Below are 26,182 nucleotides of genomic sequence, written 5' to 3'. Positions count from 1 at the left end.
GGTGCACGGCACAGGGTCTGGGCGAGGAAGCCCTCAAGGGCAGGGAGTCTGGGCGAGGAAGCCCTCAGGGGCATGGGGAGCCAGGCAGCCTCTGCCACGCAGGAGACGCTGTGTGGTGCTGAGCAAGTTCTGAGGAGCCCCCCTGCCCCACTGCATGTTCTGGACCCCCCATGAGGCCGCTGACCCAGACCCTCTTTCGCAGCCTGCTGGCCTCACTTCTCGCCCAGCCTGCCAGGGAGCTGTGGCCAGAAGCTGGGTCAGAGCTGGGTCGACAAGGCGGAGACGTCGGCCCAGCAGACAGAGCCCCGCGAGGGCTAGGGAGGCTGCGGGAGCCTTTGGCAGGCTGGGTCGGGTCTGCGCTGTAACCGAGCAGGCTGCAGCTGTGGGAACGACGGGCCCTATCCTGCTCTCCTCCACACAGATTGTGGGGGTGCTGCAGGGCCATGCCCCACACCCTGAGCAGGGCAAAAGAAAGCTCCTGTTCTTCTTCGAGTGCTTGCTCATATCCATTCCAGTTAGGTGCGCGCACCGCGTGCACGTTCATCGGAGACTTTTACCCTAGCAACACTCGGTGGGCCGCCATGGTGCCCAATATATACCCCTGCCGGCCCATCCGCTCCTCAGTTTCTTCTTACCGCCCATGTCGGTTGTTGGAACAGTGGAGCACGGCTTAGCTGATCTCCACCTCCCTAGCTCTTCGCTCGTTTATATAGTTATTGTGTACATAGTTAGTTTTCTATAGTTCTAGTTAACTTTTATATTATTCGTAGTTGTATAGTAGTTGTGTATATAGTTAGAGGGTCGGGGGTAGCCCATTCACCTCCCCTGGTACCGGGGCCTATGCCCGGTTCACCGGGTTTCAAGCCTTGTGCGGCCTGTCATCGGCCGATGCCCACAGGAGATCCGCGTGACTCCTGTTTAAAGTGTCTGGGAGAATCCCACCTTGCGGACAAGTGCCGAATCTGCAAGGCGTTCAAGCCCCGAACGAAGAAAGAGCGGGACATTCGCCTCAAGCAACTCTTGACGGAGGCAGCTCTAACTCCTCTATCTTCGGCACCGACTCCGGCACCGGGGATGAGTGCTTTCTCCACACCGGAGCGCACGGTGCCAGTGAAGACCCCTCGGCACCAGCCTTCGCCAGCTCAACCCGCTGGCAGGCACCAATCCCTCTCCCCGAGGAGCAAGAGGCACAAAGCTCCTGCGGCACCTGCGTCTACGCCGCAGTCGGAGCGTACATCTAAGGCAGGCCGCCTGGCACCATCAACTGCTGTGGCACCGCTTGCCTCCGCACTGTTGATTCCGGTCTCTCAGGAGCCGTCGAGTCCGGTGCCTACCAGCTCCCCAGCGCACGCTGTGGTCGAGCTCGTCGTGCCCTCAACACCAGAAACTTTCTCCACGGCTCGGGAGCTAATTGCTCAGATGGACCCTGAGCTGCCCCAACCCCCAGCACTGCTGGTGCGGGTTCTTCAGTCACTGGGCAAGCCCACATGATGAGGCCATGTTCACCGGACACAGTGCAATGCCGCCGGTCCCGATCCAGGTCTCGTGGACGCTCTCAATCCCGACATCGCTCCCGCTCTCGGCGCCGCTCGCAGTCCTGGTACCGCTCTCAATCCCGGTACCGGTCATACTCGTGGTACCGCTCGAGATCCCGCTCTCCATCACGGTACTCTCGGCACCAGTCTAGATCCCGGCACCGCCGTACCTCTCGCAGCAGATCTCGGCACGGCGATACGAGGCACCAGTCGACCTCCTGGCACCGCGCTGGTCGCAGGTCCCGGTCCCGCTCCCGGCACCGCTATGACTCTCAGTACCGTTCGCCAGTACCGCATAGACAGGAGTCCAATGGACGCAGAGACCTGGTCCAAGTGACTTCAGCTCCTCTGTGACCCTCGCGTCATCCATCCGTCTCCTCCCATGTGGACAGTGCCTCCTACGGAGACTCGGATACGCATGCCCATGGCATTTTGGACACCTTGGGCATATCATCAAGCCCAAGGTGAACTGACTGGCCCATCACGCTCCAGTCACTCAGAGCACCGTGCGCCCAAGGCCACTGTCAGCCGACCTCTCCCCGCTGACTCACAGGAAAACGGTGCACATGCACCGGAACCGCATGACCTTCCGGAGACGGAGGTCCCCCCGGACCAGGCATCAGTGCAGGACCCACTCGTCCCGGGGCTGTTATCCTCCTCTTCCCCAGATGAGGCAGTAGCGGAGACGTAATCATCGGGACCGCCTCCGATCGACCTCCGGTCTCACCAAGACCTTCTGCGGCGTGTCGCCCAGAATATCAACCTGCCGGTTGAAGAGGTCCTGGAGGTGGAGGACTCGGTGATTAGCATCTTATCCGCAGAGACACCCACCAGAGTGGCTCTCCCGTTCATCCGTTCGACCCAGGCTAGAGCTGACACCATCTGGCAATCTCTGGCTTCCATCCCACCCACAGCCAAGGGGGTCGAACGGAAGTACATGGTGCCTTCCAAGGGGTATGAGTACCTCTATGTGCACCCCGCTCCCTGTTCCTTGGTGGTACAGTCCGTCAACGAACGGGACTGCCACGGTCAACAAGCCTCTGCGCCTAACTCTAGAGAAGCCCGGCGCATGGACTTGGTGGGACAAAAAATCTATTCTGCGGGAGGTCTCCAACTCCGCATAGTGAACCAACAAGCCCTCCTCGGCAGATACAGCTACAACACCTGGGAGGCTGTCGGGAAGTTTGCTGAGTTGGTTCCGCAGGATTCCCGCCAGGAATTTACAGCACTCCTGGAGGAGGGGAAGAGGGTCGCGAGGACCTCATTACAAGCTTCATTAGATGCCGCTGATTCGGCCGCCAGAACGGTCGCTTCTGGCATAGCCGTGTGCTGCATATCATGGTTGCAAGTGTCCGGCCTGCCACCTGAGTTGCAACACACAGTACAAGACTTACCGTTTGATGGCCAAGGCTTGTTTTCGCAGAAGACGGACCTCGGACTGCAGAGTCTGAAGGACAACAGAGTAATTATGCATTCGTTGGGAATGCATACACCTCAGACTCAAAGACGGTCCTTCCGTTCTCAACCACAGCGCCCTTACCCCCCACCTCGGCCACGGCAAGACTTTGCCAGACGAAGGGGTCATACTAATCGCAGATGTCAGTCTGGACCTCAAGGGGGCAACAATTCCAGTCCCACCAAACCAACGCAGGGACCCAAACCAAACTTTTGAGGGTGCGCCCGAGAGCAGTGTACCAATTGCCTCCCTGGATCCCTTTCAGTTCTACAACCGCCTTTCCCTGTTCCTTCCGGCGTTGTCCCAGTTGACGTCAGATCATTGGGTCCTACGCACGGTGGAGCTTGGATACCGTCTTCAGTTTGTTTCACCCCCTCCCTTCTACCCTCCCCCTCATCCCTCTTCAGGGACCCCTCTCACTAGCAACTCCTCATCCAGGAGGTCCACAAGCTACTCTCAATCGGAGCTATAGAGGAGGTACCAGAGGAGTTAAGGGGCAACGGGTTTTATTCCCGATACTTCCTCATTCCCAAGGCGAAAGGGGGCCTTCGGCCTATCCTAGACCTGTGAGGACTGAACAAATTCATCAAAAAGTTCAAGTTCCGCATGGTATCCCTGGGAACCATCATTCTGTCCCTGGATCCTGGAGATAATAAAGTTCGCAGATGACACAAAGCTGGGGGATATTGCTAACACGGAGAAGGACCGGGATATCATACAGGAAGATCTGGACAACCTTGTAAACTGGAATAATAGTAATAGGTTGAAATTTAATAGTGAACAGTGCAAGGTCATGCACTTAGGGATTAATAATAAGAACTTTAGATATAGATTGGGGACGCATCAGTTGGAAGCAACAGAGGAGGAGGAGGACCTTGGGGTATTGGTAGATCACAGGATGACTATGAGCCGCCAATGTGATATGGCCGTTAAAAAAGCTAATGTAGTTTTAGGATGCATTAGGCGAGGTATTTCCAGCAAAGATAAGGAGGTGTTAGTACCGTTATATAAGGCGCTGGTGAGACCCCACCTGGAATACTGTGTGCAGTTCTGGTGTCCCATGTTTAAGAAGGATGAATTCAAACTGGAACAGGTTCAGAGACGGGCTACTAGGATGATCCAAGGAATGGAAAACCTGTCATATGAAAGGAGACTCAAAGAGCTTGGCTTGTTTAGTCTAGCCAAAAGAAGGCTGAGGGGGGATATGCTTGCTCTTTATAAATATATCAGAGGGATTAATATTAGGGAGGGAGAGGAATTATTTAAGTTTAGTACCAATGTAGATACAAGAACGAATGGGTATAAACTGGACACTAGGAAGTTTAGACTTGAAATTAGACGAAGGTTTCTAACCATTAGAGGAGTGAAGTTCTGGAACATCCTTCCAAGGGGAGTAGTGGGGGCAAAAGACATATCTGGCTTTAAGATTAAGCTTGATAAGTTTATGGAAGGGATGGTATGATGAGAGAGCCTAATTTTGGCAATTGATCTTTGATTATCGCCAGATAAGTATGCCCAGTGGTTGGTGATGGGATGTTGGATGGGATGGGATCTGAGTTACTGCAGAGAATTCTTTCCTGAGTGCTGGCTGGTGAGTCTTGCCCACATGCTCAGGGTTTAGCTGATCGCCATATTTGGGGTCAGGAAGGAATTTTCCTCCAGGGCAGATTGGCAGAGGCCCTGGAGGTTTTTCGCCTTCCCCTGCAGCGTGGGGCATGGGTCACTTCCTGGTGGATTCTCTGCAGCTTGAGGTCTTCAGACCACAATTTGAAGACTTCAATAACTCAGGCATAGGTTAGGGGTTTGTTATAGAAGTGGATGGGTAGGGTTCTGTGGCCTGCTTTGTGCAGGGGTTCGGACTAGATGATCACATTGGTCCCTTCTGACCCTAGAATCTATGAATCTATCTATGAATCTAAGATTGGTACACCGCTTTCAACATGCACGATGCATATTTCCACATAGCAATTTATCCCCCTCACAGGAGGGATCTGCGCTTTGTGGTAAACCACCGTCACTACCAGTTTACTGTCCTCCCCTTTGGCCTCTCCTCGGCCCCTCGGGTGTTCACGAAGTGTATGGCGGTTGTCGCTGCTTCCCTACACCGTCGTCGGATACACGTCTTCCTCTACCTCGACGACTGGCTCATCCGAGGGGCCTCCGAGGCACAAGTCATCATCTATGTGGCCATTATCAGGGACCTCTTTCTGCATCTAGGCCTGATTATCAACTTAGACAAGTCCACTCTGGTGCCTACGCAGAGGATAGAGTTTATCGGGGCAATGCTGGACTCCAACCTTGCGACAGCCAGTCTACCCCCCCACCGGTTTCAGGCCATAGTCTCACTTGTCCAAAGTCTTCAGTGTTTTTCAACAACCTCTGCCCGCACCTGCCTTGGTCTCCTCGGTCACATGGCTGCATGCACATTCGTCACACAGCACGCCAGGCTGTGAATGTGTCCTCTCCAAATCTGGCTCGCTTCCGTCTATCGGCCACGCAGAGACGCCATAGACATCATTCTGACAATTCTGCCGAGCGTTCTCGGCTCCCTCAACTGGTGGCGAACGCCCTCCCGGGTGTGTGCAGGACTACCGTTCCATCCTCCCCAGCCCTCCATGTCCCTAACAACGGATGCGTCTTCTCTGGGCTGGGGCGCTCACCTAGGGCGCCTGCGCACCCAAGGCCTTTGGTCATCCCGGGAGTTGACTCTACACATCAATGTCCGGGAGCTGAGAACGGTCTGGCTGGCGTGCCAACGTTTCAGCGCCATCTGCAGGGCCGTTGTGTTGCAGTCTTCACGGACAACACAACGGCCATGCATTATATAAACAAACAGGGAGGGACGCAGTCCTCCCCCTTGTGTAAGGAAGCGATACTACTGTGGGACTTCTGCATAGCCCACTCCATAGACCTAGTAGCCTCCTTCCTCCCAGGAGTCCGGAACACGCTCGCAGATCACCTGAGCAGGTCCTTCCTGGCGCACGAGTGGTCCATCCGTCCAGACATTCTCCATTCAGTTTTCCGGAGGTGGGGCTTTCCCCAAATAGACCTCTTTGCCTCCAGGGACAACAGGAAATGCCAGGTGTTCTGCTCCCTGCAAGGTCGCTCCCCGGGCTCTCTGTCAGACGCGTTCCTCATTCCGTGGACGGGCCACTTCTGTTATGCCTTCCCTCCGTTTCCTCTGGTCCACCGAGTTCTGATCAAGATGCGCAGAGACAAAGCCCGCCTTATCCTGATCACTTCGGCTTGGCCGAGGCAGCATTGGTACACCATGCTGCTCGACCTATCTCTGTCAGACCCGATTCCCCTGCCACTCTGCCCGGACCTGATCATGCAGGACTTCGGCAGGCTACACCACCTGGACCTGCAGTCCCTTCATCTGACTGCATGGCTGCTGGCTGGTTGAGCCGATCGTAGTTGCATTGTTCCGCCACAGTGCAGCAAGTGCTGCTGGGAAGCAGAAAGCCCTCCACGCGATCAACGTGCCTCGCTAAGTGGAAGCGCTTCTGTCACTGGTGCGCTCAGCAGGACCTTTCTCCACAGACTGTATCGGTCCCCACCATCTTGGACTATTTATGGTCTCTCAAAGAGCAAGGTCTAGCGATCTCTTCGCTAAGAGTGCACCTTGCAGCTATTTCCACCTTCCATCTTGGGGAGGCTAGCAGTTCCATTTTCTCCCATCCTATAGTTTCCAGATTCCTTAAGGGCTTGGAGCGACTCTATCCTCAGGTCAGACAACCAGCCCCTACCTGGGACCTGAACCTTGTCTTGGCCAGGCTCATAGGGCCCCCCTTTGAGCCTTTAGCTACACGCTCGCTGCTGTACCTGTCCTGGAAGGCAGCGTTCCTAGTTGCTGTCACCTCGGCGAGACGAGTTTCGGAATTTAGAGCTTTGACTGTGGATCCTCCGTATACGGTGTTCCATAAGGACAAGGTACAGCTGTGACCACACTCGGCGTTCCTCCCTAAGGTCGTCTCCTCCTTTCATGTCAATCAGGACATCTTCCTGCCAGTCTTCTTTCCAAAACCGCACTCATCGCGAAGGGAACAGCAGCTGCATACTCTGGATGTCCGCAGGGCTCTCGCCTTTTACATCGAGAGGACCAGACCCTTCCGACATTCACCTCAGCTATTTGTAGCGGTGGCGGAACGTATGAAGGGCATGGCAATCTCTTCCCAGCGGATTGCTTCTTGGGTGACATCCTGTATTCGGGCATGCTATGACTTGGCTCACGTTCCGACTGGCCATCTTACCGCCCACTCTACTCGGGCTCAACCCTCATCTGCCGCATTCTTGGCCCATGTTCCCATACAGGAAATCTGCCGCGCAGCCACCTGGTCTTCCGTCCACACCTTTGCATCGCACTATGCACTGGTCCAGCAGGCTAGAGACGATGCCGCCTTCGGCTTAGCGGTCTTACCTTCCGCAACGTCTCACCCCGACCCCACCGCCTAGGTAAGGCTTGGGACTCACCTAACTGGAATGGATATGAGCAAGCACTTGAAGAAGAAAAGACGGTTACTCACCTTTGTAACTGTTGTTCTTTGAGATGTGTTGCTCATATCCATTCCAAACCCGCCTTCCTTCCCCACTGTCGGAGTAGCCAGCAAGAAGGAACTGAGGAGCGGTGGGGCCGGCAGGGGTATATATTGGGAGCCATGGCGGCGCCACTCCAGGGGGTGCCCTGCCGGCCCACCGAGTGTTGCTAGGGTAAAAATCTCTGACGAACGTGCACGCGGCGCGCGCACACCTAACTGGAATGGATATGAGCAACACATCTCGAAGAACAACTGTTACAAAGGTGAGTAACCGTCTTTTTCCACCCTCCAGAAATTTCACAAACAGCATTAAAACCAGGCTCACAATCCCACTGGCTGCATTAGCCCCATGGCTGAGGACCTCGCCCGCTGTGGCCCCAGGGTGAAAGCTGGCAGGCTGTGTGGTGCTGACACCTGTTGGCTTCACCCTCCGGTGACCAGTGTTGGGTCACAGGGCCCAGGCAGCTCCTTACATTGGACTCCAGAGGCAGGTGGCTAACCTAGGAGTGGATTGAGCTCTCACACAGCTCAGACTGAATGCCCTGCGTCCCCTGCCAGCGAGCTCTGGGCTGGGCTCTCAGCCATCCCAGCAAGCTCTGGGCTGGGTCCTGCTCTGTCCCAGCATGCTCTGGGCTGGGCTCTCAGCTGTTCCAGCATGCTCTGGGCTATGATCTCCGCCATCCCAGCATGCTCTGGGCTGGGTCCTGCTCCGTCCCAGTGTGCTGCATCCCAGCATGCTCTAGGCTGCGTTCTGCTCTGTTCCAGCATGCTCTGGGCTGGGCTCGCTGCCATCCCAGCATGCTCTGGGCTGGGTCCTGCTCTGTCCCAGCATGCTCTGGGCTGGGCTTTCAGCTGTCCCAGCATGCTCTGGGCTGTGATCTCTGCCATCCCAGCATGCTCTGTCCCAGCAAGCTCTGGGCTGGGATCTCTGCCATCCCAGCATGCTCTGGGCTGGGTCCTGCTCAGTCCCAGCATGCTCTGGGCTGGGATCTCAGCTGTCCCAGCAAGCTCTGGGTTGTGATCTCTGCCATCCCAGCATGCTCTTGGCTGGGCTCGCTGCTGTCCCAGCATGTTCTGGGCTGGGTCCGGCTCTGTCCCAGCATGCTCTGGGCTGTGATCTGTGCCGTCCCAGCATTCTCTGGGCTGGATCCTGCTCTGTCCCAGCATGCTCTGGGATGGGCTCCTTGCTGTCCCAGCATGCTCTGGGTTGTGATCTCTGCCATCCCAGCATGCTCTGGGCTGGGTCCTGCTCTGTCCCAGCATGCTCTGGGCTGGGCTCTTCACTGCATGGGGTGGAAAGCGCTGTTCCAATGTCCCAGCTGCACTCTCCCGGGGACGCACCACACGGCCGCGCTCAGCCATGCTTCCAGGACCACGCGTGGCATTGCCACTCGCCAGCTCTGACCGTGTTCTCGCGGCGACGGGATTAGGCTGGGCTGGAGCCCATCTGGTCACTGCACAAGAATCTGCAGCCTGTTGATATATCTGAGCTGAACAAGCAATCAGAGCTGCTGTAGGAGGAGCGCGCGCTCACTCTCTCTCTCTCTCCACCCCCCATAGCACCCCATACTTGCAGGAGGGGGGGAGTGAGGAGCCCAGCACCCAGGGTGGCCCTGCCTCCTCACCATCTCCTGTGAGCCACGGGAACAGGACGTGAACTCTGCTTCTTCTCCTCTCCTCCCTCCCTCCATCCACAGAGGGGGATGAAGAACCCCAGGGGCTGCCCCCCACAAGCCTGGAAGTGGGAGGATACCCTGCTGCGGCCACCCTTTCCCCAGGCTTTGGAGAGAGGAGTGAAGAGCCCCAAGCGGCCGGACAGCTGAACTGATGACGGGGCTGAGGAGGGCAGCCGTGGGGTGAACAGAGACAAGGTCTCCCAGCTCCAGCCCCTGCCCACAGAGCCAGCTCACTGCTGAGCAGTGCTGCTGCCTGGGCTGCAGTGCTTGGTGCTGGGAAGAGGCCTATGGTGCAGGGCGCTCAGCCTGACACCACTCACCAGCGCAGCATCCCCTGGGGGTACTGCCAGTCTTTGGGTCAGGCCCTGGAACCTGTGGGCATGGTCTGCAGACTCTCAGGAATTTCTCCTGCAACCAAGCCAGCCCCCTCCCTGCATTCCACAGCAGCACAGAAGGATCTGCTCCTCTCAGGGCCTGATCCAAAGCTGGCTGGACTTAGTGGAAAGACTTGGCCCCGCCATGCACAATGCCTGGATCCAGGGATGTGCCCTGTTCCAAATCCCCAGCCTCCTAATCCCTCGAAGTGCTGAACGGGGCCAACTCTGCTCTGCCGTGCTAGTGCAAGTCCAAAGTGACTAGGCTGCAATGGGTGGAGTTACTCCTGATTTACTCCAGGCTAATAAGAGCAGAGTCTGTGCCTTTGAGAAGTGGGCTGGAACAGTAGGCAGTCACTGTCATTTGTAAGGGGTTTCCGGGTCCTGCAATGCAGGCTAGAGGACAATCAGCCAATGTGCAGCCGGCTGGCCTAGTGTAAAGATGGGGTGAGTTGTGCCACTCTGTTCCAGGGAGCAGTCTGCTTTGTCTCTCTCTGTTTTTAGTTCTTGTGTGTTAACATTCCGAATTCTAGGAAATAAAGTTGTGGTATGTTGCAGCCTTCCAGCAAGAGTAGTTATGTTTTTATCTAACACGTCTATGTGCTGTGAAACATAACAAGTCTGGCCCGACATCTTCCAGCTGCCAGTTGGAACCAACTCTGGCAGTCAACTGCAAAGGCAGAGGGGAAGCACTTGGGAGGGATTTGCCCTGGCTCTGATTGCCTTGCAGGAGCTAACGAGCGTGCCAAGCAGGTAGCAATGGGTGGCTCCTGAGCGCTTTGTTATGCTCTTCAGACGCAGGCTCAGGCTTGGTCCCAACAGCTCCCTGTTGATCTTCCACTGGATAAGGTTGCACTTTAGGCAGCCATCCATGCAGGTGCAATCAGCCCTGCGTCTCCCCTGGCTGCTCCCACCTCCAGCCCCTTGGGCCAGTGGAAGAGTGGGCAGCCCCAACCTGCAGGCACCCCATGCAGAGACTGAGCTCATCTCTTTTCTCTAGCTTTCTCTCCTGTTCGCTCTCTCTCAGTAGTGCCAGCAGCAAAGGAACAGATGCTGGGCCACATTCTCAGCCGGGCGAAGCGCCAATGAAGAGAGGCTGATTTACACTGGCTGAGGATCTGGTCCTTGGTGGGCGCGGGTGTGGCAAGCAGCCATGCCATGTAGGGAGGATGGGGGTCCATAGCTGGGGATGGGTTGGGGGTTGGAAAGGTCCTGCTGCCTCGGGCCAGGGCTCTACCTGCCTGCTGCACCCCAGCAAATCCAAACAAAATCTCAGCCCTGAGGTTGGTTTTGCTCTGTGTTTATTTGTGTCATTGACACGCTCTAATGCTCTGCCCCAGCATCACCAGCACCTAGTGGCCAGAACAGCGCCTCACCATGGCCACCAGCCCAGCATCCATGCTAAGGAAAGGGGCGCACACCCAGAAATGAATGGCCCGCCCTCTGGCTGTGCCAGCCTCTGGGCAGCATCTTCAGCACCACAACAAAGGCAGGGAGGAAAAGTCCCAACAAGCAGGGACTGAGGGGGGCGGAGGACACTCAGCATCAAGGCGTGTGTGTCTGTGAGGGACAGACAGCAAGAGAATGGCAGCACTTGTGTTCAGCTAGCGTGCCTGTCTCCAAGGGCAGGATCTGTCTCTGCAGCCATCTTCTGTGCACCCATCCCTGTAGCCTAGTACAGCAGTCCCAGCTTTTTCTCATGGGTGGATTCCTTTGGAATGTTCTAAGGGAGGAGCGGACCCTTTGGGAATCTGTCTGTTTACATAGCTGAATTTGGATCAGTCTAAAGACAGAATTCAACAGGTAACGTTGCATGTGCAGGACAAGGCATTTGAGGCAGCGTCAGAAAGGCCGCTAAACTTTTGGCTTCTATGTTACGGCCAAGATTTTGGGGTCTGGCCTCTAGGTGGGGGTGTGTGCGTACTTCTGATTGCTCGGATCAACAGAATGTCTTTTCTGGGATGTGACCTGTTGTGGATCCTTTAGACATCGTCTGCAGACCCTGGATTAAAAACCACTGGCCTAGCAGTGTGCCTATCTGTCTGTCCATCCCCACCCCCATCCATCCCCATCCACAACCCTCTCCACACCCTCATTCATCACCCCCTTCACCCCCAAACACATCCCCTCTACCCAGCGATCCCTCCCCATCCCTAACCACTACCACCCCATACACACCCCTCTACCCACCCATCCCAACATCCACCCCCAAACACATTCCCTCTATCCAGCCATCCTTCCCCATCCCTAACCACTCCCACCCCCACACACACCCCTCTACCCACCCAAATCAATATCCACCCCCAAACACATCCCCTCTATCCAGCCATCCCTCCCCATCCCTAACCACTCCCACCCCCCACACCCCTCTACCCACCCATCCCAACATCCACAACCAAACACATCCCCTCTATACAGCCATCCCTCCCCATCCCTAACCACTCCAACCTCCCCACACACCCCTCTACCCACTCATCCCAACATCCACCCCCAAACACATCCCCTCTATCCAGCCATCCCTCCCCATCCCTAACCAGTTCCACCCCCATACACACCCCTCTACCCACCCATCCCCCCATCCACCCCCAAACACATCCCCTCTATCCAGCCATCCCTCCCCATCCCTAACCACTCCAACCCCATACACACCCCTCTACCCACCCATCGCCCCATCCCCCCCAAACACATCCCCTCTATCCAGCCATCCCTCCCCATCCCTAACCACTCCCACCCCCATACACACCCCTCTACCCACCCATCCCCCCATCCACCCCCAAACACATCCCCTCTATCCAGCCATCCCTCCCCATCCCTAACCACTCCAACCCCATACACACCCCTCTACCCACCCATCCCAACATCCACCCCCAAACACATCCCCTCTATCCAGCCATCCCTCCCCATCCCTAACCACTCCAACCCCATACACACCCCTCTACCCACCCATCCCAACATCCCCCCCAAACACATCCCCTCTATCCAGCCATCCCTCCCCATCCCTAACCAGTTCCACCCCCATACACACCCCTCTACCCACCCATCGCCCCATCCCCCCCAAACACATCCCCTCTATCCAGCCATCCCTCCCCATCCCTAACCACTCCAACCCCCATACACACCCCTCTACCCACCCATCCCAACATCCACCCCCAAACACATCCCCTCTATCCAGCCATCCCTCCCCATCCCTAACCACTCCAACCCCATACACACCCCTCTACCCACCCATCCCAACATCCACCCCCAAACACATCCCCTCTATACAGCCATCCCTCCTCATCCCTAACCACTCCCACCCCCCCCCACCCCTCTACCCACCCACCCCCATCCACCCCCAAACACATCCCCTCTATCCAGCCATCCCTCCCCATCCCTAACCACTCCCACCCCATACACACCCCTCTCCCCCCCCATCCCCCCATCCACCCCCAAACACATCCCCTCTATCCAGCCATCCCTCCCCATCCCTAACCACTCCCACCCCCACACACACCCCTCTACCCACCCATCGCCCCATCCCCCCAAACACATCCCCTCTATCCAGCCATCCCTCCCCATCCCTAACCACTCCCACCCCATACACACCCCTCTACCCACCCATCCCCCCATCCACCCCCAAACACATCCCCTCTATCCAGCCATCCCTCCCCATCCCTAACCACTCCAACCCCATACACACCCCTCTACTCACCCATCCACCCATCCACCCCCAAACACATCCCCTCTATCCAGCCATCCCTCCCCATCCCTAACCACTCCCACCCCATACACACCCCTCTACCCACCCATCCCCCATCCCCCCCAAACACATCCCCTCTAGCCAGCCATCCTTCCCCATCCCTAACCACTCCCACCCCCAAACACACCCCTCTACCCACCCATCCCCCATCCACCCCCGAACACATCCCCTCTATCCAGCCATCCCTCCCCATCCCTAACTACTCCCACCCCCATACACACCCCTCTACCCACCCATCGCCCCATCCACCCCCAAACACATCCCCTCTATCCAGCCATCCCTCCCCATCCCTAACTACTCCCACCCCCATACACACCCCTCTACCCACCCATCGCCCCATCCCCCCCAAACACATCCCCTCTAGCCAGCCATCCTTCCCCATCCCTAACCACTCCCACCCCCATACACACCCCTCTACCCACCCATCGCCCCATCCCCCCCAAACACATCCCCTCTAGCCAGCCATCCTTCCCCATCCCTAACCACTCCCACCCCATACACACCCCTCTACCCACCCATCGCCCCATCCCCCCCAAACACATCCCCTCTATCCAGCCATCCCTCCCCATCCCTAACCACTCCAACCCCCATACACACCCCTCTACCCACCCATCCCCCATCCACCCCCAAACACATCCCCTCTATCCAGCCATCCCTCCCCATCCCTAACCACTCCAACCCCCATACACACCCCTCTACCCACCCATCCCAACATCCACCCCCAAACACATCCCCTCTATCCAGCCATCCCTCCCCATCCCTAACCACTCCAACCCCATACACAACCCTCTACCCACCCATCCCAACATCCACCCACAAACTCATCCCCTCTATCCAGCCATCCCTCCCCATCCCTAACCACTCCCACCCCCACACACACCCCTCTACCCACCCATCCCCCCATCCCCCCCGAACACATCCCCTCTATCCAGCCATCCCTCCCCATCCCTAACCACTCCCACCCCCCATACACACCCCTCTACCCACCCATCCCCCATCCACCCCCAAACACATCCCCTCTATCCAGCCATCCCTCCCCATCCCTAACCACTCCCACCCCAATACACACCCCTCTACCCACCCATCCCCCATCCACCCCCAAACACATCCCCTCTATCCAGCCATCCCTCCCCATCCCTAACCACTCCAACCCCCCCCACACCCCTCTACCCACCCATCCCAACATCCACCCCCAAACACATCCCCTCTATCCAGCCATCCCTCCCCATCCCTAACCACTCCAACCCCATACACACCCCTCTACCCACCCATCCCAACATCCCCCCCAAACACATCCCCTCTATCCAGCCATCCCTCCCCATCCCTAACCAGTTCCACCCCCATACACACCCCTCTACCCACCCATCGCCCCATCCCCCCCAAACACATCCCCTCTATCCAGCCATCCCTCCCCATCCCTAACCACTCCAACCCCCATACACACCCCTCTACCCACCCATCCCAACATCCACCCCCAAACACATCCCCTCTATACAGCCATCCCTCCTCATCCCTAACCACTCCCACCCCCCCCACACCCCTCTACCCACCCACCCCCATCCACCCCCAAACACATCCCCTCTATCCAGCCATCCCTCCCCATCCCTAACCACTCCCACCCCAAACACACCCCCTACCCACCCATCCCCCCATCCACCCCCAAACACATCCCCTCTATCCAGCCATCCCTCCCCATCCCTAACCACTCCCACCCCCACACACACCCCTCTACCCACCCATCGCCCCATCCCCCCCAAACACATCCCCTCTATCCAGCCATCCGTACTCATCCCTAACCACTCCCACCCCATACACACCCCTCTACCCACCCATCGCCCCATCCCCCCCAAACACATCCCCTCTATCCAGCCATCCCTCCCCATCCCTAACCACTCCAACCCCCATACACACCCCTCTACCCACCCATCCCAACATCCACCCCCAAACACATCCCCTCTATCCAGCCATCCCTCCCCATCCCTAACCACTCCAACCCCCATACACACCCCTCTACCCACCCATCCCCCATCCACCCCCAAACACATCCCCTCTATCCAGCCATCCCTCCCCATCCCTAACCACTACCACCCCCACACACACCCCTCTACCCACCCATCCCCCATCCACCCCCAAACACATCCCCTCTATCCAGCCATCCCTCCCCATCCCTAACCACTCCCACCCCATACACACCCCTCTACCCACCCATCCCACCATCCACCCCCAAACACATCCCCTCTATCCAGCCATCCCTCCCCATCCCTAACCACTCCCACCCCCCACACCCCTCTACCCACCCATCCCCCATCCACCCCCAAACACATCCCCTCTAGCCAGCCATCCCTCCCCATCCCTAACCACTCCCACCCCCATACACACCCCTCTACCCACCCATCCCAACATCCACAACCAAACACATCCCCTCTATCCAGCCATCCCTCCCCATCCCTAACCACTCCAACCCCCACACACCCCTCTACCCACTCATCCCAACATCCACCCCCAAACACATCCCCTCTATCCAGCCATCCCTCCCCATCCCTAACCACTCCCACCCCCACACACACCCCTCTACCCACCCAAATCAATATCCACCCCCAAACACATCCCCTCTATCCAGCCATCCCTCCCCATCCCTAACCACTCCACCCCCATACACACCCCTCTACCCACCCATCGCCCCATCCCCCCAAACACATCCTCTCTATCCAGCCATCCCTCCCCATCCCTAACCACTCCAACCCCATACACACCCCTCTACCCACCCATCCCAACATCCACCCCCAAACACATCCCCTCTATCCAGCCATCCCTCCCCATCCCTAACCACTCCCACCCCCATACACACCCCTCTACCCACCCATCCCCCATCCCCCCCAAACACATCCCCTCTATCCAGCCATCCCTCCCCATCCCTAACCACTCCCACCCCATACACACCCCTCTACCCACCCATCCCCCCATCCACCCCCAAACACATCCCCTCTATCCAGCCATCCCTCCCCATCCCTAACCACTCCCACCCCCCACACCCCTCTACCCACCCATCCCCCATCCACCCCCAAATACATCCCCTCTAGCCAGCCATCCCTCCCCATCCCTAACCACTCCAACCCCATACACACCCCTCTACTCACCCATCCACCCATCCACCCCCAAACACATCCCCTCTATCCAGCCATCCCTCCCCATCCCTAACCACTCCCACCCCCATACACACCCCTCTACCCACCCATCCCCCCATCCCCCCCAAACACATCCCCTCTATCCAGCCATCCCTCCCCATCCCTAACCACTCCAACCCCATACACACCCCTCTACCCACCCATCCCAACATCCACCCCCAAACACATCCCCTCTATCCAGCCATCCGTACTCATCCCTAACCACTCCCACCCCCATACACACCCCTCTACCCACCCATCCCCCCATCCACCCCCAAACACATCCCCTCTATCCAGCCATCCCTCCCCATCCCTAACCACTCCCACCCCCACACACACCCCTCTACCCACCCAAATCAATATCCACCCCCAAACACATCCCCTCTATCCAGCCATCCCTCCCCATCCCTAACCACTCCAACCCCCCCACACACCCCTCTACCCACCCAAATCAATATCCACCCCCAAACACATCCCCTCTATCCAGCCATCCCTCCCCATCCCTAACCACTCCAACCCCATACACACCCCTCTACCCACCCATCCCAACATCCACCCCCAAACACATCCCCTCTATCCAGCCATCCGTACTCATCCCTAACCACTCCCACCCCCATACACACCCCTCTACCCACCCATCCCCCCATCCACCCCCAAACACATCCCCTCTATCCAGCCATCCCTCCCCATCCCTAACCACTCCCACCCCCCACACACCCCTCTACCCACCCAAATCAATATCCACCCCCAAACACATCCCCTCTATCCAGCCATCCCTCCCCATCCCTAACCACTCCAACCCCATACACACCCCTCTACCCACCCATCCCAACATCCCCCCCAAACACATCCCCTCTATCCAGCCATCCGTACTCATCCCTAACCACTCCCACCCCCCACACCCCTCTACCCACCCATCCCAACATCCACCCCCAAACACATCCCCTCTATCCAGCCATCCCTCCCCATCCCTAACCACTCCCACCCCATACACACCCCTCTACCCACCCATCCCAACATCCACCCCCAAACACATCCCCTCTATCCAGCCATCCCTCCCCATCCCTAACCACTCCAACCCCCCCACACCCCTCTACCCACCCATCCCCCATCCACCCCCAAATACATCCCCTCTATCCAGCCATCCCTCCCCATCACTAACCACTCCCACCCCCACACACACCCCTCTACCCACCCAAATCAATATCCACCCCCAAACACATCCCCTCTATCCAGCCATCCCTCCCCATCCCTAACCACTCCAACCCCCATACACACCCCTCTACCCACCCATCCCAACATCCACCCCCAAATACATCCCCTCTATCCAGCCATCCCTCCCCATCCCTAACCACTCCAACCCCCCCCACACCCCTCTACCCACCCATCCCAACATCCACCCCCAAACACATCCCCTCTATCCAGCCATCCCTCCCCATCCCTAACCACTCCAACCCCCATACACACCCCTCTACCCACCCATCGCCCCATCCACCCCCAAACACATCCCCTCTATCCAGCCATCCCTCCCCATCCCTAACCACTCCAACCCCCATACACACCCCTCTACCCACCCATCCCAACATCCACCCCCAAATACATCCCCTCTATCCAGCCATCCCTCCCCATCCCTAACCACTCCAACCCCCCCACACACCCCTCTACCCACCCATCCCAACATCCACCCCCAAACACATCCCCTCTATCCAGCCATCCCTCCCCATCCCTAACCACTCCAACCCCATACACACCCCTCTACCCACCCACCCCCATCCACCCCCAAACACATCCCCTCTATCCAGCCATCCCCCCCATCCCTAACCACTCCAACCCCATACACACCCCTCTACCCACCCATCCCAACATCCACCCCCAAACACATCCCCTCTATCCAGCCATCCGTACTCATCCCTAATCACTCCCACCCCCATACACACCCCTCTACCCACCCATCGCCCCATCCCCCCCAAACACATCCCCTCTATCCAGCCATCCCTCCCCATCCCTAACCACTCCCACCCCCATACACACCCCTCTACCCACCCATCGCCCCATCCCCCCCAAACACATCCCCTCTATCCAGCCATCCCTCCCCATCCCTAACCACTCCAACCCCCATACACACCCCTCTACCCACCCATCCCCCATCCACCCCCAAACACATCCCCTCTAGCCAGCCATCCCTCCCCATCCCTAACCACTCCAACCCCATACACACCCCTCTACCCACCCATCCCCCCATCCCCCCACAAACACATCCCCTCTATCCAGCCATCCCTCCCCGTCCCTAACCACTCCCACCCCATACACACCCCTCTACCCACCCATCCCCCCATCCACCCCCAAACACATCCCCTCTATCCAGCCATCCCTCCCCATCCCTAACCACTCCCACCCCCATACACAACCCTCTACCCACCCATCCCCCCATCCACCCCCAAACACATCCCCTCTAGCCAGCCATCCCTCCCCATCCCTAACCACTACCACCCCACACACACCCCTCTACCCACCCATCGCCCCATCCCCCCCGAACACATCCCCTCTATCCAGCCATCCCTCCCCATCCCTAACCACTCCAACCCCCCACACCCCTCTACCCACCCATCGCCCCATCCACCCCCAAACACATCCCCTCTATCCAGCCATCCGTACTCATCCCTAATCACTCCCACCCCCATACACACCCCTCTACCCACCCATCGCCCCATCCCCCCCAAACACATCCCCTCTATCCAGCCATCCCTCCCCATCCCTAACCACTCCCACCCCCATACACACCCCTCTACCCACCCATCCCAACATCCACCCCCAAACACATCCCCTCTATCCAGCCATCCCTCCCCATCCCTAACCACTCCCACCCCCACACACACCCCTCTACCCACCCATCGCCCCATCCCCCCAAACACATCCCCTCTATCCAGCCATCCGTACTCATCCCTAACCACTCCCACCCCATACACACCCCTCTACCCACCCATCGCCCCATCCCCCCAAACACATCCCCTCTATCCAGCCATCCCTCCCCATCCCTAACCACTCCAACCCCCATACACACCCCTCTACCCACCCATCCCAACATCCACCCCCAAACACATCCCCTCTATCCAGCCATCCCTCCCCATCCCTAACCACTCCAACCCCATACACACCCCTCTACCCACCCATCCCAACATCCACCCCCAAACACATCCCCTCTATCCAGCCATCCCTCCCCATCCCTAACCACTCCAACCCCCATACACACCCCTCTACCCACCCATCCCCCATCCACCCCCAAACACATCCCCTCTATCCAGCCATCCCTCCCCATCCCTAACCACTCCAACCCCCATACACACCCCTCTACCCACCCATCCCCCCATCCACCCCCAAACACATCCCCTCTATCCAGCCATCCCTCCCCATCCCTAACCACTCCAACCCCCCCCCACACCCCTCTACCCACCCATCCCCCATCCACCCCCAAACACATCCCCTCTATCCAGCCATCCCTCCCCATCCCTAACCACTACCACCCCATACACACCCCTCTACCCACCCATCCCAACATCCACCCACAAACTCATCCCCTCTATCCAGCCATCCCTCCCCATCCCTAACCACTCCCACCCCCACACACACCCCTCTACCCACCCATCGCCCCATCCCCCCAAACACATCCCCTCTATCCAGCCATCCCTCCCCATCCCTAACCACTCCCACCCCCCCACACCCCTCTACCCACCCATCCCAACATCCACCCCCAAACACATCCCCTCTATCCAGCCATCCCTCCCCATCCCTAACCACTCCAACCCCATACACACCCCTCTACCCACCCATCCCAACATCCACCCCCAAACACATCCCCTCTATCCAGCCATCCGTACTCATCCCTAACCACTCCCACCCCCCCACACCCCTCTACCCACCCATCGCCCCATCCACCCCCAAACACATCCCCTCTATCCAGCCATCCCTCCCCATCCCTAACCACTCCAACCCCATACACACCCCTCTACCCACCCAAATCAATATCCACCCCCAAACACATCCCCTCTATCCAGCCATCCCTCCCCATCCCTAACCACTCCAACCCCATACACACCCCTCTACCCACCCATCCCCCCATCCACCCCCAAACACATCCCCTCTATCCAGCCATCCCTCCCCATCCGTAACCACTCCCACCCCCCACACCCCTCTACCCACCCATCCCCCCATCCACCCCCAAACACATCCCCTCTATCCAGCCATCCCTCCCCATCCCTAACCACTCCAACCCCCATACACACCCCCCTACCCACCCAAATCAATATCCACCCCCAAACACATCCCCTCTACCCAGCGATCCCTCCCCATCCCTAACCACTCCAACCCCATACACACCCCTCTACCCACCCATCCCAACATCCACCCCCAAACACATCCCCTCTATCCAGCCATCCCTCCCCATCCCTAACCACTCCAACCCCATACACACCCCTCTACCCACCCATCCCAACATCCACCCCCAAACACATCCCCTCTATCCAGCCATCCCTCCCCATCCCTAACCACTCCAACCCCCATACACACCCCTCTACCCACCCATCCCCCATCCACCCCCAAACACATCCCCTCTATCCAGCCATCCCTCCCCATCCCTAACCACTCCAACCCCCATACACACCCCTCTACCCACCCATCCCCCCATCCACCCCCAAACACATCCCCTCTATCCAGCCATCCCTCCCCATCCCTAACCACTCCAACCCCCCCCCACACCCCTCTACCCACCCATCCCCCATCCACCCCCAAACACATCCCCTCTATCCAGCCATCCCTCCCCATCCCTAACCACTACCACCCCATACACACCCCTCTACCCACCCATCCCAACATCCACCCACAAACTCATCCCCTCTTTCCAGCCATCCCTCCCCATCCCTAACCACTCCCACCCCCACACACACCCCTCTACCCACCCATCGCCCCATCCCCCCAAACACATCCCCTCTATCCAGCCATCCCTCCCCATCCCTAACCACTCCCACCCCCCCACACCCCTCTACCCACCCATCCCAACATCCACCCCCAAACACATCCCCTCTATCCAGCCATCCCTCCCCATCCCTAACCACTCCAACCCCATACACACCCCTCTACCCACCCATCCCAACATCCACCCCCAAACACATCCCCTCTATCCAGCCATCCGTACTCATCCCTAACCACTCCCACCCCCCCACACCCCTCTACCCACCCATCGCCCCATCCACCCCCAAACACATCCCCTCTATCCAGCCATCCCTCCCCATCCCTAACCACTCCAACCCCATACACACCCCTCTACCCACCCAAATCAATATCCACCCCCAAACACATCCCCTCTATCCAGCCATCCCTCCCCATCCCTAACCACTCCAACCCCATACACACCCCTCTACCCACCCATCCCAACATCCACCCCCAAATACATCCCCTCTATCCAGCCATCCCTCCCCATCCCTAACCACTCCCACCCCCCACACCCCTCTACCCACCCATCCCCCCATCCACCCCCAAACACATCCCCTCTATCCAGCCATCCCTCCCCATCCGTAACCACTCCCACCCCCCACACCCCTCTACCCACCCATCCCCCCATCCACCCCCAAACACATCCCCTCTATCCAGCCATCCCTCCCCATCCCTAACCACTCCAACCCCCATACACACCCCCCTACCCACCCAAATCAATATCCACCCCCAAACACATCCCCTCTACCCAGCGATCCCTCCCCATCCCTAACCACTCCCACACACCCCACCCCGCCCCCCACCTCGCCGCGGGCCTCTCGCCTCGTTAACCCCTTGCTGCCCAGGGCTCGCGCCACCCCCGAGCTCGGCCCCGCGGGTCGTGCGCGCTCCTGGAGCGCGGGTCCTGCCCCTTTAAGAGCGGGCCCGTGGGGCGGGCGCGCGCAGGCCGAGGGGCCGGAGCCGCCGCTGCCTGCGAACCGGGACTGGAGGCTGCGGAGCGGGCGGCGCGGCCGAGCCGGGGCAGCGGGGGGAGGAGCCGGGGAGTCCGAGGGGGCAGCAGTGAAGTGGGGGTGGGGGAGCCCCAAGGGGGACTGGTGGTTTGGGAGCCCCGGGGGGCAGCAGTGAAGTAGGGGAGCCCTGGGGTTTGGGGGAGCCCCAGGGGGCAGTGGTGAAGTGGGGGAGCCCCAGGGGGTGGGGGAGCCCCAGGGTAACTGGGGGTTTGGGAGCCCCGGGGGGCAGTGGTTAAGTGGGGCCCCCCAGGGGGAGCCCCAGGGGGCAGCAGTGAAGTAGGGGAGCCCCAGGGGGTGTGGGAGCCCCAGGGGGCAGTGGTGAAGTGGGGGAGCCCCAGGGGGTGTGGGAGCCCCAGGGGGCAGTGGTGAAGTGGGGGAGCCCCAGGGGGTGTGGGAGCCCCGGGGGGCAGTGGTCAAGTGGGGGAGCCCCAGGGGGACTGGAGGTTTGGGAGCCCCGGGGGGCAGCAGTGAAGTAGGGGAGCCCCAGGGGGCAGTGGTGAAGTGGGGGAGCCCCAGGGGGCAGTGGTGAAGTAGGGGAGCCCTGGGGTTTGGGGGAGCCCCAGGGGGCAGTGGTGAAGTGTGGGAGCCCCAGGGGGACTGGGGGTTTGGGAGCCCCGGGGGGCAGCAGTGAAGTAGGGGAGCCCCAGGGGGTGGGGGAGCCCCAGGGGGCAGTGGTGAAGTAGGGGAGCCCCAGGGGGCAGTGGTGAAGTAGGGGAGCCCCAGGGGGACTGGGGGTGGGGGAAGTCTGAGGGGGGCAGCAGCAGGGGGTGGGTGGCAGGGGGAGTCAGGAGCACAACAGCTGAGCCATCAGGGGGCAGGGGGTACGCGCAGGGGAGCAGCAGTACTGTCAGGAGTTGGGGCTGGGGTGGGGCGTTCAGGAGTCCGGGGGCCTGAGCCTGGCCGTGCAGGAGTCAGGGGTGAGCCCAGGGTTGCAGGAGTCAGGGGTGATTCTGGGCCTGCGGGAACGGTATCAGGCAGCTGGGGAGGCCAGGCCAGGGGTGTGGGAGCAGCGGGCGGCTGGAGAGGCCAGGCCAGGGGTGTGGGAGCAGCGGGCGGCTGGAGAGGTCAGGCCGGGGGTGTGGGAGCAGCAGGCGGCTGGAGAGGTCAGGCCGGGGGTGTGGGAGCAGCAGGCGGCTGGAGAGGTCAGGCCGGGGGTGTGGGAGCAGCAGGCGGCTGGAGAGGTCAGGCCGGGGGTGTGGGAGCAGCGGGCGGCTGGAGAGGCCAGGCCGGGGGTGTGGGAGAATTGGGCGGCTGGGGAGGCCAGGCCAGAGGTGTGGGAGAATTGGGCGGCTGGGGAGGCCAGGCCGGGGGTGTGGGAGAAGTGGGTGGCTGAAAAGGCCAGGCCAGAGGTGCGGGAGCAGTGGGTGGCCAGAGAGGTGAAGCCAGGAGTGTGGGAACAGTGGGTGACAGTGGGGACAAGACCAGTAGTGCAGGAGCAGTCGGTGACCAGAGAGTCAAGACCAGGGGTGCGGGAGCGGCGGGCGGTTGGAGAAGCCAGGCCGGGGGTGTGGGAGCAGCGGGCATCTGGAGAAGCCAGGCCGGGGGTGTGGGAGCAGCGGGTGGCAGTGGGAGAGAGGCTGGGGGTGCGGGAGAAGCGGGCGGCTGGAGAAGCCAGGCCAGGACTCTGGGAGCAGTTAGTGACCAGAGAGTCTAGGCTGGGGGAGCGGGATCAGCGGGTAGCAGTGGGAAAGAGGCCGGGGGTGCGGGAGCAGCGGGTGGCAGTAGGAGTCAGGCCAGGGGTGCGGGAGAAGCGAGTGGCAGTGAGAGAGAGGCCGGTGGTAGGAGGGCTGAGGCCAGGGCTGCGGGTGGCCAGAGGGACGAGGCCAGGAGTACGGCCACGGGTGGCAGCGAGGGTGAAGCCAGGAGTTCGAGTGCCAGTGGGGGTGAGGCTGGGGTTACAGGAGGAGCATCTGGTAGAAGAGGGAAGCCTAGGAGTAGAGCGGCAACCTCAGGAGGAGAGAACAGTGAGCTCAGGGGTGCAGGAGCAGGGTGTGGCCCTGGGAGCCCCCCAGGAGCAGGGTGTGGCCCTGGGAGCCCCCCAGGAGCAGGGTTTGGCTCTGGGAGCCCCCCAGGAGTGGGGAGAGGGCGCGAGGGTGCAGCATCAGCCGGAAGGGGAAGGGGAGGTGAGCCCAGGAGTGCAGGGAGGGCAGCAGAGAGAGCAGCACCAGCAAGAGAAAGGAGGGTTTATCAGGGGTCTGCAGGAGAAAGGGGGCCTGAGGCCAGGCCTGCAGGAGGAGGTTCTCAGGCTGGGCGTGCAGGAGGAGGTGCTCAGGCTGGGCGTGCAGGAGCAGCCTGAGGAGCCAGAGTGGCTGAACCCAGGTGTGCAGGAAGCCGGGGGGACCCTGGGTGTGCAGCAGCCACAGCGCAGGGAGGGGAGGCGGCGAGCAGCACAAGTGTAGGGATGAGAGGGGTGAGCCCAGGAGCCTAGCACGGTCTCTGGCCCAGACTCTTAACAGTGTACGAGCACCAGCTGGTGAACCCAGGAGGGTGGCCTCAGCGCTGGCACCACCGCTAGCTGGGGAGCACATCACCACCTTCATCCCATGAGCGTGGCAGTGCGGTGCAGTGCCATCACTGAAAGTCAGCAGGAGAAGGTAGGGGTGAGCCCAGCAGCGCCGTCCCTGGCCAGCGAGCCTGGAGGAGCCTGGAGGGATGAATCCTGGAGTGTCGTGGCCGTAACACCGCTGCCAGTCTATGTGGTTGGGAGTATAGCAGCAACACCACCCTCATTCATGTACTGAGTCTGGGCACCCATTGGCACCGCCCCATTGCTACAGTGAGCTTTGCACTGTAAAGCCGCATGCAGCGTGCCAGGTCATGTACGCCAACAACAGCTGGAGCATGCAGTGACTCTGGCAACATGTAGCAGCAGCATTTTACTAGCTTGGAGTATAGCAGAAGCAGCGATGCCTGGCAGCATGCAGTGAGCCTGGCAGTGTCCTGCTGCAGCACTATGCAGTGAACCTGGCAGCATCCGCACAGCAGCATCGCTACCAGTTTGGCCTTCTTGGAATATAACCGCAGCGCCTTTCCCATGCAGTGAGCCTGGCAGTTTATACCCTCTCAGGCCTGGCAGCTTGTGAGCGTAGCAGCAGAGGAAGGAGGCGATCCTGTGGGTACGGGGGCAGTGCTATCGCCAGCCCAGCCAGAGATGGTGGGGAGCCTGGAGGGCAGGAACTGGAGGTAGAAACTGACAGGTAAGGGGAATGCTGAAAACCTGTATCCTCACAAATCTGCAGTGCTTTCCCTTGTGTGTTCTCATCTCCTGGCCCAGGGGCAGCTTGTGGAAGGGGAGCGTGTGCTCATGGGAAGTGTCTGGGTTAGTTTTCAGCTTAGGCAAATAACCGCATAATGAATGGCTAGCGTGGTTGTGTGCAGCACTCGCCTGTGCTGGAGGGAGTCAGGACAACTCATCTGTGTGTCATAGGCCCCATACTACTGAATTCTCCTTTAGTTTGGGCAACAAGGAGCAGTTCAAGTCCTGCTTCTGTGGAATTCTGATACTGTGACGTGCAGCGCAGTTACTCCCTGAGTGTGTTTCCTTTCAGACAAGGTTTCCTGTAGGTTCCCTCCTAATCGGTTTCCCTTGTCTGAGGGGAAATGGGCAGAGCTCGATTTTTCTTCCAGTTATTGTGAGCAGAAGGTGGTGGCCTGCAGACTGGAGCTGCCAAGGTGGAAAGGCTCAACAAGAAAGAGGCCCAGGG

At 59.4% G+C, this 26,182-nt stretch overlaps 1 protein-coding gene across 1 annotated transcript; it reads left to right on the top strand.

The window, feature by feature from the left end:
* The first annotated feature begins 1,487 nt into the window (after nucleotides 1-1,487).
* On the top strand, nucleotides 1,488-25,120 carry LOC127056221 (translation initiation factor IF-2-like). The gene is made up of 3 exons (XM_050963737.1): nucleotides 1,488-1,701; nucleotides 23,310-23,659; nucleotides 23,816-25,120. The coding sequence occupies exons 1-3, from the start codon at nucleotides 1,488-1,490 to the stop codon at nucleotides 24,875-24,877; spliced, it is 1,626 nt and encodes a 541-aa protein (XP_050819694.1). The 3' UTR covers nucleotides 24,878-25,120.
* Nucleotides 25,121-26,182: the final 1,062 nt, after the last annotated feature.

The sequence above is a fragment of the Gopherus flavomarginatus genome, chromosome 8, assembly GCF_025201925.1.
Source record: "Gopherus flavomarginatus isolate rGopFla2 chromosome 8, rGopFla2.mat.asm, whole genome shotgun sequence".
Lineage (NCBI taxonomy): Eukaryota > Metazoa > Chordata > Testudines > Testudinidae > Gopherus > Gopherus flavomarginatus.
The sequence above is the reverse complement of the archived record's forward strand: the minus strand, read 5'-3'. Positions and strand labels throughout refer to the sequence as shown.